Source organism: Bos taurus, chromosome 3, assembly GCF_002263795.3.
Source record: "Bos taurus isolate L1 Dominette 01449 registration number 42190680 breed Hereford chromosome 3, ARS-UCD2.0, whole genome shotgun sequence".
Taxonomy (NCBI): domain Eukaryota; kingdom Metazoa; phylum Chordata; class Mammalia; order Artiodactyla; family Bovidae; genus Bos; species Bos taurus.
Window position 1 is genome coordinate 36,214,884 of NC_037330.1, and position 14,901 is coordinate 36,229,784.

General features: G+C 41.4%; 2 protein-coding genes across 9 annotated transcripts in view; one reads left to right on the forward strand and one right to left on the reverse strand.

Annotated features, from left to right (window-relative positions):
* Positions 1-6,076, reverse strand: part of NTNG1 (netrin G1) — a 369,041-nt gene extending 362,965 nt beyond the window's left edge. For 4 of the 8 annotated variants that reach the window (XM_005204200.5, XM_010803237.4, XM_005204198.5 and 1 more), the window contains exon 1: positions 4,875-4,964. The gene's annotated coding sequence lies outside the window, so the exon portion shown is untranslated. Of the gene's footprint in view, positions 1-3,513; positions 3,685-4,565; positions 4,674-4,874; positions 4,976-5,986 lie in introns of those variants that run through there. The other 4 variants (XM_024989814.2, XM_024989815.2, XM_059884930.1 and 1 more) reach the window with 4 other exon arrangements.
* On the forward strand, positions 3,967-7,959 carry LOC132344866 (uncharacterized). The gene is made up of 2 exons (XM_059885059.1): positions 3,967-5,008; positions 5,281-7,959. Exons 1-2 carry the CDS (start codon positions 4,245-4,247, stop codon positions 5,291-5,293), a joined length of 777 nt encoding a protein of 258 aa, XP_059741042.1. The 5' UTR covers positions 3,967-4,244; the 3' UTR covers positions 5,294-7,959.
* The last annotated feature ends 6,942 nt before the right edge of the window (positions 7,960-14,901 follow it).

Sequence of the window (14,901 nt, forward strand, 5' to 3'; positions counted from 1 at the left end):
AAATTTGGTGACTAAGGAAACATATGGGAACCTGATACTAATTCCTGACACAAGAGCAATCCCAGTGCAACGAATTCTCATTAAAGTACACCAGAATTATAATGATGGTCATTACACAGAATTATGGACTACACCATTGATCGAATTTAGAAAACTGACAAAGAAAAATGCAGAGGAGTGCAAGACATTTGAATATTAGGCAGTTGCAGGACTGTGCGGCAGACATTCTTGACAAGAAGCAGCCAATTATAGCTTAAATTTCTGGCACATAACCAGTTGTGATTAATAGTTTTCCATTACATTACAGACATATTATTAATGTATTAAAAATGTCAAGCTTTGGCAAGCACTAATATGGCATGGCTCAGTCAGTCTGCAGAATTTACACTTAATGAGCTCCCATTGACACAGGAAAAGATATTGACCACAGCATATTACAGATCAGGAGCAGAGGGTCACTAAGCTGTTCTTTAACATAATTATTTGATTTCATTCCAACTTTTATGTTTGTAGCATCACTTAATATGTATCCTTCACATTAGGATCTACTTTTCATTGCCATACACTTCAAAGAAAATCCTCTTACTTTAAAATCAGTAAGAAACTAATAAATCTATGAACTTCCATGCCACACAATGGAAAAGAAGCCCCTGTCAAAATCAGGAATTTTCTATTAAAGTATAATTAAGGAGTTTTCAAAGAAAATAAAATGATTTTAAAATAGAACATGATTTACCTCTTAACCTCTATTACCTAACGGCACCAGTTCCCATCTGGCTGTGCTTTCAACTAGGTTAAAATCACCAATAGCATCTTCAAAGCTAGGTCATTACAGCAAATAGCCAGGCAAAACGATTATGAGGACAGTCAATGACATATCTGGGGATTTAATATACCAAACCAATTCCTTCTTGCCCATAACTGAACTAATTGCCAAGTAACGTGGACTTTGAATGTGTCTCAAGTGCTCACCTAAATGTGAGCAGCTTCAGAAGAGCTCTGCACAGTCCCATTTCTAGTTCTTAACTTTGTGAACCCTGGGAACTCACTGTAATCGAACAGTGCCATCATCTCTACCTGTGCACTAAAACATTAGGAAGTCCTCTTTGATAGAAATACCCATTAATATGCCATGAGTACTCCACAGACCTCTGACTGGTATATAAATTTGCAAAGCCAATATGAAAATATAAAGTTATGTCATGCCCTCAAGTTGATAGATGTTACTGATCTGGACTAAAATGAGCTATAAAATGGCTTTGCATACAAGGAACACATCTTTTCCCAGGATTCTGTAGCTAATTCCCTTCCACCTTGTAGAAGTCATTTCACAGGTCTTTTCTTTCATTAGAAAAGAAGCCTCCTAAATATTACATGGAAGTAATAATGATCAAAACTACAGACAATTATACTCTAAAAACAACTGCCAGTTTCATCAACAAAGAGGAAAACATTGACAGTAAATCCACTAACTCTAGCTGGCTCTCAGTATCCATTCTATTACATAATCTCACGAGGAGGTGGGGGTGGTGATAGTAGGCTATTTATTCCATAAATACTCAGCTCTCAGGGGCACCTGAAATAGACAGCTATTGACTCATTCCTCATAGACATTAGGAATTTTATAAATATGCATGTTTCTGAATGGGAAGGAACAAAAAGAACATTGACTATAATCATATTCCATTGAGTGAAACATACAAGGAGATAAAGACATACCCAAATTCCATAACATATCAAAATTAGCAGCTTCCAACACTGTCATAATGAGACTGACTAAATGGGATATTTAACATATATTAAATGCTCTCTGCATTTATTTATGTGTTGTGAAGAAAGCATATTCTAGTCATCTTAATGGGAGACATTTGCTTCTATCCTTTTGTTAACTGTCTTTCAAGATAAAGAAATTTTACATGTACTGCAACATCATTGGCATATTTTACTCATACTTGATTGGGTATTATGAGCAACTGCCTATCAAGAGATTCTTAATAAAACTAAATAGCACACCTTAGTATTTGAAAGATCTCTGCTTTCACCAAGAGAATAATGATTAGGGAAATTAGAAAGCATATATTTTGCAGGCTGTTTAGGGATGGAATAATACATAAAATTATTTCATAATCAGTTAAGTCTAGAATAAATATGCTGTTTTATTAATGTAGAACAACAAATCTTTCATTGTCTTGTAGGGAAGTTCAGAAATCCAAGGTTTCAAGTACACATTTGAGAAAGTCTACACCCACCTAAAGTTTTGAAACAAAAATCTGGATTCTGAAGATAAAACTGTTTTTAAAAGTACACTAAATCTCTTACTGACTTATAATTCATACACACACATTTTTCTGTTAACATATAATTAATTTTCTGAGTTGTACAAAATTTTCTTTCCAATTGACTTGTTGTTTTTGTAACTTCTAAAACTCTCCAAATCTTTACTACAGTTAGAAAATTTATCAACTAAGTGTGTAATGGTTTAATTTTTTCAAATTAGTATATGATTTGTTTGTTTGTTTGTTTTTCAGAATAATAACAGAGGCAAAGACAGGCAAATGCACCACTTACAAACATACAAAAGGAAACAGAAAAAATATATTAGCCTCCTTCTAAAAAGCTAACCTGAAACACATACATCCAGTGAAAGCTGACAAAACAAAAATATCACTAGGAAAAACAGCTTTATGTGCACATAAAATCAACATCAACTGTTTTCTTACAAAATGTTAGGATCACCTTTTTAAATTTTCACAATAGGAAGTATCGCCAAATTAATAGCCAACTATATGGAATTTTGAATTCCCTTATGTTGGTCTTCAGTGGTGAAAGAGATCTTATTTCATGGCACCCGGAAAAAAATAGGAGATATATCCCTTATGTATGTAAACTAGAACAACCTTCTGTATGAAACACTTGCATTTTTTTTCTTTGCATGCTAATCCACATGCAAAGAACCAAATTTCATCCTAAAGAAAAACTTAAAAGTTACTTGTCTTCCAAAAGATTCTTGAAACAGTTATTGAGCTGATCTTCCTTTGCCAAAGAGAAAAGGGGTGAGGGGAATTTAAGGCATTCAAAGTGGCAGTTCAAAATACTTTTATGAAACCTGCAATTGTTAATTCCCCAAAGGTTAGAGATGACCTCAAGGACTAGACAAATCAGAAAAAGGTTGCCCCTACTGTGAAAAAGGGAATTTCTGGATAACTTTTTTCTAACAAGCTGAACCATTAGCTATATCTGAATAAATGATTTTGTTACAAGATTTTTCTATTTCCCCCCCAATTCTGTAAAATAAAACTTTCAGTATTTTCAGTCATAAAATAGGGCCTTATTTCTAAAGCAAATCCACGGCCAGATACACCATATGTTTAGTGGAATTCTGAATCTTACTCAGAATTTTCCATTCCAAAGACTGACAAACTGTTATGATAACGAGTGGTTCCATTACCATTCCCTGGGAAGAATGGGGGAGGAGGTGGAAAACAAAAGCCTCTACACTCTGGGAATCTGTACCTGATGTGAGGGTGGAAACGCAATCTCCAACTTTTCAAAACAAAGTTGCTTAAAATCTCCACTAGGAATTTTCCTCCCCTCCCCTGTAAAATGACAGCCTCCTAAGTGGATTTCTCGAAAAGAAAAAAGAAAAGAAAAAGGTGGGGGGAGGAGTCTCTAAAGTGATGTTACTAAAACAAACAGCAGAGGGCGCAGTTTCTTTTTTTATCTAAGTTTTCCTGTGTATGAATCACTTAATTGGTTATTTTGGGCCCAATAATACTCAGTATTATTTGTATTATATATAGACATCCACAGATCCATACAGGAGAGCAATTCAATGTCCCTAGCCGAATCCATCAACTGATTAATGCAATGCCAGTAAAGAATCTGAGAAAATATTCCAAACAACATTCCTATACCAAGTCTTTCCCTCTATCAATTTTCCCTTCTCCCCAGCTGCACAACATGGGATAGTAATGCTTTAATCTCGCACCAATAAAGGAGATTAAAAGAAAGGAACTTCAAAAGCTCAGTGTGGCCACCAGCTTCACAGGGCCGTCAAGAGGGCAAGTTTTTTTCCCCAAGCAAGGACAACTGGCAAATAAAGAAAGAAAATAAAGAAAAAAGAACCCTCCGATGCTTTATGTGTGGTCAGGTGTGTGTGTGTGTGAGAGAGAGAGAGAGAGAGAGAGAGACAGCGAGCGACAGACAGACAGTGGGGAGCGAGCTGTGTGTCTGTGAGTCCGTCGATGGAAGCACGGACCCCGCGCCCAGGCACTGAGTACAACACACAGACTCGTAACCTGCCCGGGGCGCACACCAGGAAGACGTGTGTGGGTGTGAGAGTGTGCGGGCTGTGTGCGCTCAGAGGTTCTGCGCGCTGCCTCCTCAAGGCGCTTCACAAAGTTCCTCGCCCACCCGGAGCCTTCCCTCCCGCCTGTGGACTGCGCTGTGTGGGGCGGGGGTGGCGGGGAGGGGGAGTCGAGGGGAGGGAAGGAGGAAACCAGGGGGAGAGGGGCAAAGGGAAGACGCGCGGGTCGCTGCAGGAGCGGGAAGCCAGCGGCACTCACCGTGGGGCCCGTTCGCTAGGCGCCGGGCTGGAGCCCAGCCGACGGCGCGGGGCGGCGGCCGAGCCCAGCCTGGTGCGCCTCGGGCGGCGGCCGCAGCAGCGGAACCCCGGGCGGCGCTGGGCGGGCGGCGGCTCTTACCGCCGAGCCATCTCCGAGGCGCGGGCGAAGCGGGAGAGCTGGGGGTGTGGACCCGAGCGCCGCGGCCCGGCCGCCGCACCCCGAGGTCCCGGTTGCGCCGGGCTCGTGGCCGAGAGGACCCCACGGACGCAGAACCCCGCGCCCGCCCGCCAGTCCCCGCCGCTTAATTACCTTCGCCTCTGGCCCCGGAGGAGGGGGGGGGCAGCCTCCTGCACGTCGCCCCCTCTCGGAGCCCTAGCCGAGAGGGGGAATTCCTTCCCGTTGACGTCCTCTTCCGAAATGCAAAAGATCAGTGACTTTGACAGGTAGATGAGGGGGAGGGAATAGGGGTGGGCGGAGAGGAAGGGAAGATGAGAAAGGTGCCTCTCCCTCCAAAAATATAGTGATATTAATAATGAAATCGCAGCCTTCGGGAGGTCTTGCCAGCCCAGTCCTCTGCTTGCCGGGTCTCCTCCGCGCCTCCTCGCGCCAGTGCCTCTGCCACTTCTCGCCTTAAACTTTACTGAGGGTTGTTTTTTTTTTTTTTTCTTTCTTTCTTTTTTTTCCCTATTTTTTTTTTTTTTTTTTTATGCTGCAGGACGACTTCCTGATTTCCCGGGGATCAGAACCAGCGGTCCGGTGGTTCTACTCCGCTTGGCACAGCTTTCATTTTATTTCAGACGAAGACGTTGAGCTTACTCAGAAGGGACATAAATCAGGACAATTAGCATTGGCGCCAAGAAGATCCTCTAGTACCAATTTCGTCCGGGCTTCCTTCGCGCATTCCTCCACTCAAGTCAGAAATGTCACTGCACATAGCGTTGATGGCTGCGAGACGCGACGCACCCAAAGTCCATTTGATGAAATATACATGGCCCGCGATGCTTCTGGATTGCGGTTCCCGGGCTCCCCGCCCCCGCCCGCGGCGCCTGGCCGGACCCTGCTCCGAGCCGGCAGCGAGCTCTCTGCAAACTTAGGGGCGCGTACAAATTAAAGAGTGAGCTCAAGGGCCGGAGAAGAGAAAGAAAGAAGCAAGCCGGGGGAAACTGCAGCCCTTGGAGGGGTGGCATGTACGTTTCACTTAAAAGCAGATCTTCTGCAACTGCCAGCAAGTGGAAGGATTGCAAACCTTATACTACCTCGAGACCTGGGCGCTCCGAGCGGTCCTAACTCCGTCCCGCTCGCTCTAACCGCCGCTGCCGCCGCTCCAGGACCTCGGAGTACTGAGGCTCAGCGACCACCCTTCACCTCCCCCACCCTTAGCTCGCCCACCCGAGCGCGATTTCCAGTATCTCTTCACGTACCTTCCACTCATGCCCGCGCCCGTCCCATCCCTCACTCCTGGCTCTTCTCTAGAAAACCTTCCCTAAGCACACCCCTCACTCCTAGCTGTGATCTCAGTGGTGTTTTTCAACCACCTATTCCCTTGCCCAGCCAGCGGCCCCTGCAGCGCAAGCCTCGAACTTCTTTATTTAGAAATTCATTCTTCTTCGGAAAGTTGAAGACAGAGCTGTGCTTTGCTGGCCTCTTCAACACTCTGAAGAGAAAGACAAATGCCCCCGCTCCAAGCCTTCTTTCCCTCGCCAGTGGGGGCTCAGACTTACCCGGGATCTCATTCATAGCTAAACATTAACGTCAAGGGGGAGGGTGGGGATCCACTTACTTACATAGGGAGAGATTTTAATTAAAAAGACTATTGCAACAGGGCGGGGGGAAAGCTCTGATCTCACAAATCTGTAAGCATCTCAAAATCAAACAGAAACGGGCTTCTGTGTGGTAAAGGGAATAAGCAGTAGGGAAAGCTGGTCAGATGAGAGGTGAAACCAGCTGGTTTGATAAGAATTGTGTCTTTGTGGTACACCGATTTGGGGGATAAACTGACAAAAAAGCATGTTCTGCATTTTAGTGTTTGCTTCAGTTTTGGGCCAAGTTCAGTGGGCGGGAGAGAAGTTGAACTCAAGTTTGTTAAAGACAAAGCAGAGGATAAGAAATGGCGGTTGTGAACACTTGGTCACTGGCTTCATGCCTCACAATGGAAGCACGGAGCTGAGGGCAGAGAGTGCTGACTAGGGGTGGTGTGGCAGAAGGGTGCACAGGGGAGAAGCTTGTTGAACTGAGCCTGTAAAGGATCCTTCTTGGCCCTGAGAAGCCAGAAAGGAGGCAGGAATTCCAAGCACCCTTACCCTAGACCCTCTAACACCTGAGAGGCCATCCTGAGAGGTGAATCCTCTCTCAGCTGACTCCCTCCAGTTCAGGAATCTGTGACTTCCTTGCTTCCCTCCTTCCCACTTCCACTTTCAAGCACTGAAGAAAGGAGTTACTGCAGGGGTGAACTCCTCAAAGGCATTCTTAGACAGTGACCCTTTGCCAGCTCTCTACCCAAGCTTCTCCAGAATCTAAATATACTGATTATAGGGAGATGCCACTCACCACCTAACCCTCCCTCTTGGGCTACCAGAGCCTCGACCCTTCTGAGAAGCCAGTACACCCTGAGAAATAGCACCCACAGGAGCTCTCTCAAGTCTCAGTGGCCTTCTGGCCTGAGCACTGAGATACGCCCAGCTCTCATCCTTACATTTTCCTCCTGCCCTTTTCTCTCAAGCCAAAAAAAAAACTTCTTCTGAGTTTCCATTCTCAGTTTTGTTTGATCATTTTAGGTGTTTCTCCAGTAAAAATAAAGAAAAGAAATCTGTCCGGAGATTAGGAGATTCTCTTCTAGGATATACCAAGATCTTTGTGATATTGGCTCCCAACCTGGAGAAAGCTCCTTTTTCAGCTGTCAAAGACTCAGAACTAACCTCCTTCCCCCTCTTCCTATACTGTATCTTTCCACATTTCCAGGGTCTCTTTGACTTGGAGGAAGACATCAGTCCCAAATAAGTCCAATATGGGAACGGGGGACCCTCTCCAGGTAAGTATAGCTTCTCCCACCCCAAGAGTAATAGTCTTCCAGAGGTGAATTTTTCTCTCAAACATCTGCTCTGATCTTCTCAGATTCAGTAAATTACCAACTAAACAAGTCAAATAAACTCTGAGCAGGAAATTTGAATCCTCAAGGAGACTTTCAATATTAAAACCCTTTCTCCTCCAGATCGTGATCCCTCCTCTAGTAGGGATTGGGGGGAAGGACATTTTCTCCAAAAAAAAAAAAGTTTTGGGTGGATTTGAAATACCTTCTTAAAATGGGATACTGTGAATTTATATTTTAAACCAGCTTTCCTGAACATACCTATGCATATTTATTTACATAATTAAATAAAGAGCAATCAGAAATTTACCTAGCTATTTTCTTGGCATCTTTTCTCCAGCATCCTCTGCTTCTTCCACTTGTACGTGTGTATGCATGCATATATATACACATGTATGTCTATATACATTAAATATATATGTATTTAACTTTCTTTGAAAGAATGATTTTTTATTTTTTTACTTAAACTTTCAACTCTTCTTTCACTCCCTTTAGAGGAGAATTATTTGATCTTTCAATTCTCTGACTTCAGATCTCTGGCTGGTTTCCATGCATTCCTCATTCTTCTTCAACTTAGATTTTCATCTATTTGTAATTCTGTTGGGTCTCTATTGTTCATTTTTCTAGGTTATTAAAACCTGCTTGAAAACCTTCTTTTTAGAGATTTAACGGGGTTGTTTAAATACTTGCAGCATCAACATGACAAACTGGCAGTGGCAGCATAATTGCGATGTTGTTCATTGTTCAGTCATTCAGTCGTGTCCAGCTCTTTGTAACCCCATGGACTGCAGCACGCCAGGCTTCCATGTCCTTCACTGTCTCCCAGAGTTTGCTCAAACTCATGTCCATTGAGTTGGTGATGCCATCCAACCATCTCATTCTCTGTTGCCCCTTCTCCTTCTGCCCTCAATCTTTCCCAGCATCAGGGTCTTTTCCAATGAGTTGGCTCTTCACCTCAGGTGGCCAAAGTATTGAAGCTTTTTGCAATGTATCTGGTCCAAAAAGATATGTGTCTTTCTATAAATAAAGTAATTGACATAAAGTAGGTACCAGAGAAATGTTTCTTGCAGGTGCAAATAATTTTTTCCATTCCCAGATCTCAGTAATAGTCTTCTTGGTAACAAGAATTAATTCCTACTATATTAAACTAAAGGAGAAGGCAATGGCAACCCACTCCAGTACTCTTGCCTGGGAAATCCCATAGACGGAGGAGCCTGGTAGGCTACAGTCCATGGGGTTGCTAGGAGTCGGACACGACTGAGTGACTTCACTTTCACTTTTCACTTTGATGCACTGGAGAAGAAAATGGCAACCCACTCCAGTGTTGTTGCCTGGAGAATCCCAGGGACAGGAGCCTGGTGGGCTGTTGTCTATGGGGTCGCACATAGTCCGACACGGCTGACATGACTTAGCAGCATATTAAAATAAAATTTAGATGTCTGAAATATCCAAATAAGGGACAAGTCCTATTTGGCCAACTGTGTACTGTGTGATAGATGCTTTCTTAACTGCTGCTTGTGTTCCAGTAGAAACATCCTTCCTAGTAGTTATAAAACCTTTAGCTCTTTCTTGTCTCCACTCTGTGCTCAGGGACATGCTTTATTACAGAGTCATTAGCAGTGTCATTTTGACAGGTTTTGAAGTTCCTTACCTAACATGATTTTTTACTGCTTAAATATTTTGACATTTAAACCTCTCATAAGTCCTAAGCATCTGGTATGGGCTCCATCACTGACTATATTGGCATTTTCCTGCTGTTATAGGTGTATCAAGCACACTTTTCTGGAAATTTTAAACTTACAAGCCCAAATTATCCAAATATCAAGCATACCCAACACTGGTAGATCAATAACCTCATTTTGTTCTTCTGAAGACTGATAGCAGACCAAAGGACATATGGCTTTAATATAAGAAAATACATATACTGACTGTGTTACTGATTCTAGAACATGAAGAAGAGCAGATTGTACAAGCCACTGATAGTCAATGACTGATACAAAGAACAGGACCCTTAGCATCCATGTGCTTTCTAATATATGGCACTGTGTAAAATAGTTTGAAAATAAGAAAAATTAGCTTCTGTGATTAACATGAAAAAATTTAACAAAATGTGGGTTTTGGTATTTTTTCCGAAAGAAAGCACAAAATTTTTTTTTGTCAAATAAACATTTCATATATCTTTTCTATTCCAACTTTATGACCTGTGAATAGCGTTCTTAATTTAACCTACCTCACCCATAAGAAGCCAATAGAAATCACGTCTTGATTTTTATGCTTTTAGAGCACGGTGACACTAGGGTTTTTTATCCAACCAGTAAAATCTGTCAAGATCATGACACCTGGCTCTTTTTTGACCTATTTAATTTTTCTTTTTGAGACTCAAAACACATAGTCAATATTTGTTTAACAGTTTATCTTTTTTTCCAAGGCTACATAAAGAGGGATCTGAGCAATGGGTTTGGATAATGTTATGGTCTGAACAAACTCAGTAAGCATCCATAAACTTGTAGTGTGTGTGTGTGTGTGTGTGCGCGCGTGCCTGGTTTGTCTAAGATCATTAACTTATTTTTTGAGAAAAGGAGATCCCACAATTAATCTAGTGTGTCGGCTGAAAAGGTTCACTCTAAAAAGTTAACAGCTGTGTCAATTTCCTCAAATATAATTTTTATGTTTTCAGTTATTCTCCAAGAGCAAAAGCAGCAGCCTTTTCAAATGGAGAAGAAAAATATATGAAGGAAGACTGTGTGTGTGCATGCTGAGTCGCTTCAGTCATGTCCAACTCTTCACAACCCCATGGACTGTAGCCTGCCAGGCTCCTCTGTTCATGGGATTCTTCAGGCAAGAATACTGAAGTGGGTTGCCATGTCCTCCTCCAGGGGATCCTTCCTACCCAGGGATCCAAACCTTCTGTCTCTTGCATTGACAGGTGTGTTCTTTACTACTAGAGCCTCCTGGGAAGCCCAGACTGAGTAATACCCCTTGCCTAATTTAAAGATCTTTCTGGTGGTTCTTTCTTTAAATTTAATAAATGTTAATGGAAGCCACACAACCTGCTAGGTGGTAGAGGAAGTGTAAAACTCTCATACTGTCTCTCATGCTTTACTATTATGTGGGATAAGAGAGTTGGACTAGCTGTAATGTGCATCTTTAATATTACACTTTTTCCAGTGGTCATGTATGGATATGAGAATTGGACTGTGAAGAAAGCTGAGGGCCGAAGAATTGATGCTTTTGAATTGTGGTGTTGGAAAAGACTCTTGAGAGTCCCTTGGACTGCAAGGAGATCCAACCAGTCCATCCTAAAGGGGATCAGTCCTGGGTGTTCATTGGAAGGACTGATGCTAAGGCTGAAACTCCAATATTTTGGCCATCTCATGCCATCTCTTGACTCATTTGAAAAGACCCTGATGCTGGGAGGGATTGGAGGCAGGAAGAGGAGGGGACGACAGAGGATGAGATGGCTGGATGGCATCATCGACTCAATGCACATGAGTTTGAGTGAACTCCAGGAGTTGGTGATGGACAGGGGGTCCTGGAGTGCTGCGATTCATGGGGTCGCAAAGAGTCGGACTCAACTGAGCGATTGAACTGACTGACTGAATATTGCACTAGAGGTTGCTTAAGAGAAATATAGTAATAATGGTCAAGTCTGGGCATTTGTTTTATATCCAGGATGGGGCAAAGATGCATACATTTAAGATGATGGTACAGGGTTTCCAAGATCTCTGTCAGGCCATTGGCCAATACTACAATAGAGCCCAGGCTCTTGTTTAAGAGTCTCTGTAAGAGGTTCTTATACTGTAAATGTGAGGTATGTTGCAATAGGGGCTGAGCTAAAATCTGGTGAATTAACCACTGCAATGAGAATATCCATGATAAAACATTGTCCAAGAACAGAAAAATAGCAGACACAGAAGAGAAGTCTAAGATTACAGGGCACCATTGGTTTGAGTTCTATTCTACCCATATGTTTCTCCCTGCTTTTCTTAACTTCTGCTTTTGAGTTTAGTTTGAGGTTTACTGTTCTGAAATGATGGCCTTGACTGCTGTTTTTATTGGCTCAATGGCTTTCATAGGTTAGCATCTATGCTGAACAGAGGCAATGGAGATAAGCTGGGTTAGTTTCCAGTGAGGAAGATGGGTTTGTGCCAGGCGGCCTTTATGTCCCAGTGGGCTGACATCTCCTTTGGCAAGAACACTGTCTCCCGTAAGGTAGATGACTAATTCTCTTAAATCCTGCCTCAATGTGTAATAGAGAAGAATGAAATCAGAGGTATTGTGAATTCTCTTCTTACTTCAATAAGCCAGAAAGAAACTCAATAGTCAGTTCTCCAGACTTTGAAATCCCATAGAAAATAGCACAATCATAAGATTCTTATGATATCATAGAAATTATTTCTTGTTCCCCTCCCCCTTCCTTTTTCCTTATTCTTAAACAAGAATTGAACAACTCCTCTATATTAGGAACGACATTAGAAATAACAAGATGAATAAGGCAGTTCTTTCCTATAGTTTATATTCTGTTAGAGAAGACGGACTTGTAAACAAACAGTGTAATACTACCATGGGAGCTGAGATTAAAACTCACAGCGAGCAGGTAAACCCCAAAGGAAACAGTGTCTGATATTCCTTGGTGAATCCTGGGAAAAGCTAATGAAGGGGTACATGACCTACATCTCAAAAGATGAGTAGGCATTCATCCAGCAGACAAAGGAGCAGAAGGCCTTCTGACCAGGAAGCAGGGGGAACAAAGTCAGAGGCCTAATACTATCGGGCATGTTTTGGCACTTCCAAGTAGTTTGGTATGAGTGCAGCTCACAGCTCCATATGGATGGCCTTTGTAGTGAATGCTTATGAGCTTTTGACATGGAAAATCTATAATAAGAATTGAGAGCAATACAAGAGAAAATCAAGAGAAAGAACATATCCTATGCTATTTAGGTTGAGACATATGAACATGTTAAAAATTTACCATTATTGACCTACAAAAATGGCAGCTTTAGGTCTCAGCCTAATAGGATCAGATGCTGCCCATTCAGTTCTAAGTAATCTGTGTTAAGTAACTGAAAACAGCAAATAATTTGTAGAACTTACATATTTGTTTTTGAATACATTATAAGCCTTATTTCGGCAGGAGCTATACCTTCCTAATGAGCTTTTGTGCTTAGGTGGTATTAAAATTAGTTGGATTTCCCTGAGTAAGCACAGACAGCAGGAGAATGTGGTTGCAGAGCAGACTGGTGACCAGGAAACCCAAGGTTAAACGTTTAACCAGGGATAAGCCACACATGAATAATGAAGCGTTGAGTAATTAGTAATTATAGACACCAATTAAGCATTAGATAAAAGACCCAGTCTTCAATCATTCCACCATGGTTTACATTTTTGCTATATAAGTAGAGGAAGAAAAATGAAAGTGTTAGTCGCTCAGTCATGTCTGACTATTTGCAACCCCATGGACTGTGTAGCCCTCTAGGCTCCTCTGTCCATGGACTTTTCCAGGCAAGAACACTGGAGTGTGTAGACATTCCCTTCTCCAGGGGATCTTCCCAACCCAGGGATCAAACTCGGGTCTCCGACATTGCAAGCAGATTCTTTAATGTCTGATAAGTGTGCTTCAGGTTTTCATTGGAGAATAACTACTTGTCAAAAAGAAGCGGAGAACAAAATAAAACAAGGCAGAAAAAGTTGCAAAAATTCCAGAGATTTAAAAGCAGTATGCATAATAGAAAGGAACAGAAAAAAATAGATGTTTCTAGTAACCAGTACTTCTCTAAATCAAAGCAAAATTCAGATTTTTTTTTAATTGTTCGGTGAAGATGGGGACATGAAGATGGTGAAGCTTTTTAACTGTTTATGGCCAAAATGTCAAGAGATGTATTGTGATAAGGGAAAAATAATGATCTGGTTTTGTCTTTCACCTGCTCTCCTCCCCACACACTCCCAGCTGCCTTCTGCATTTATAAACCTTAGTTTTCTTGATATCTATGTAAAATGAGACTTGGGAAACTACTTCTCTCCTTAGCTGTTTCCCTGAAACTATATCTGCCCCCACTTGTCTGAAGGCTGAGTTTGCAATAAAGAGAGAGCTAGACTGTCAGTTAGCATATATCATGGTATATATATTACTGTTAAGATGTTGCAATTGTCCTCATATTAAGAATTGATTGATAGTCAAGGAGAGCTGAATGCTCATAGCTCTTTTAAGCAATGAAAAGCAGAACCCCCAGACTTTCAGCAACAGAAAATCTGAGACTGACTTAAATACAGATTTAGTTTAAAATCATTATATGTTTGGATCCTTCAGATAATTTTTTTTTTTTTTTTAAGAAAATCTAGTGATAGTGTACTGACTAAGAGCCAACTGAGACCTCATTAAGACACTTTCCTGCTAGGTGATTTTGCATAAGTGATCTCACTTCTCTAGGCCTTAACTACCTAATTGTAAAATAAGGAAGTTGAGTTAGATGAATTTAAATTCTCAGATTGGGGTTTATGGACATCCATGGCTTTGGGGGCTGGCTAAAAAGCAGGTTTCTGAATCAGCACCTCCACAAGCGATTCTTATTTAAGTATATTACATTCTGAGGTTTCTTCTAGCTTTTGAATTTTGAGTCTTGCTTTGAGGTTGGGATTAATTTAAATGAAAGCTGATACAAAAAGAAGTGTACTCGTCACCTTCTTGGATAACAGAAAAGGATCTCTGATTTCTCAAAGTTGTATATAAATTTCTGTATATTAGAATTAAGTGGGATATATGTTTGATTCCCTAAAAGATCAGATAGAATGAAGGTCTGGGAACTTGAAATAGCATTTTTAAGAAAGGAAGAAATCAAGCATTTGCCACATAATACAGTTAATTTGTAAATGTGCTAAGGCCCAACTTCTGGAACATACGTATTAACTATAAGCTATCATAAATCTCCCCTAAAAGTGAATTATTTGATTTGTAAACACCATTTCTCTGAGATCTACCATAAGGTCTAGTCATGAGGTGTTAAAAGCATTTAAACTTTATATTCTGGCTGAGTTTTTTCAGAATTAGTCAGTGACTATTGGGTTTTCTTTTTTTTTAATTTAAATTTATTTATTTTAATTGGAGGCCAATTATTTTACAATATTGTATTGGTTTTGCCATACATCAAAATGAAACCACTATGGGTGTACACGTGTTCCCCATCCTGAACCCCCCTCCCACCTCCCTCCCCGTACCATCCCTCTGGGTCATCTCTGTATTGGGTTTTCTTTACC

Bases quoted from the DNA above. Each gene is read 5' to 3' on its own strand.
- LOC132344866 (XM_059885059.1), top strand. From the start codon at position 4,245: ATGGAAGCACGGACCCCGCGCCCAGGCACTGAGTACAACACACAGACT.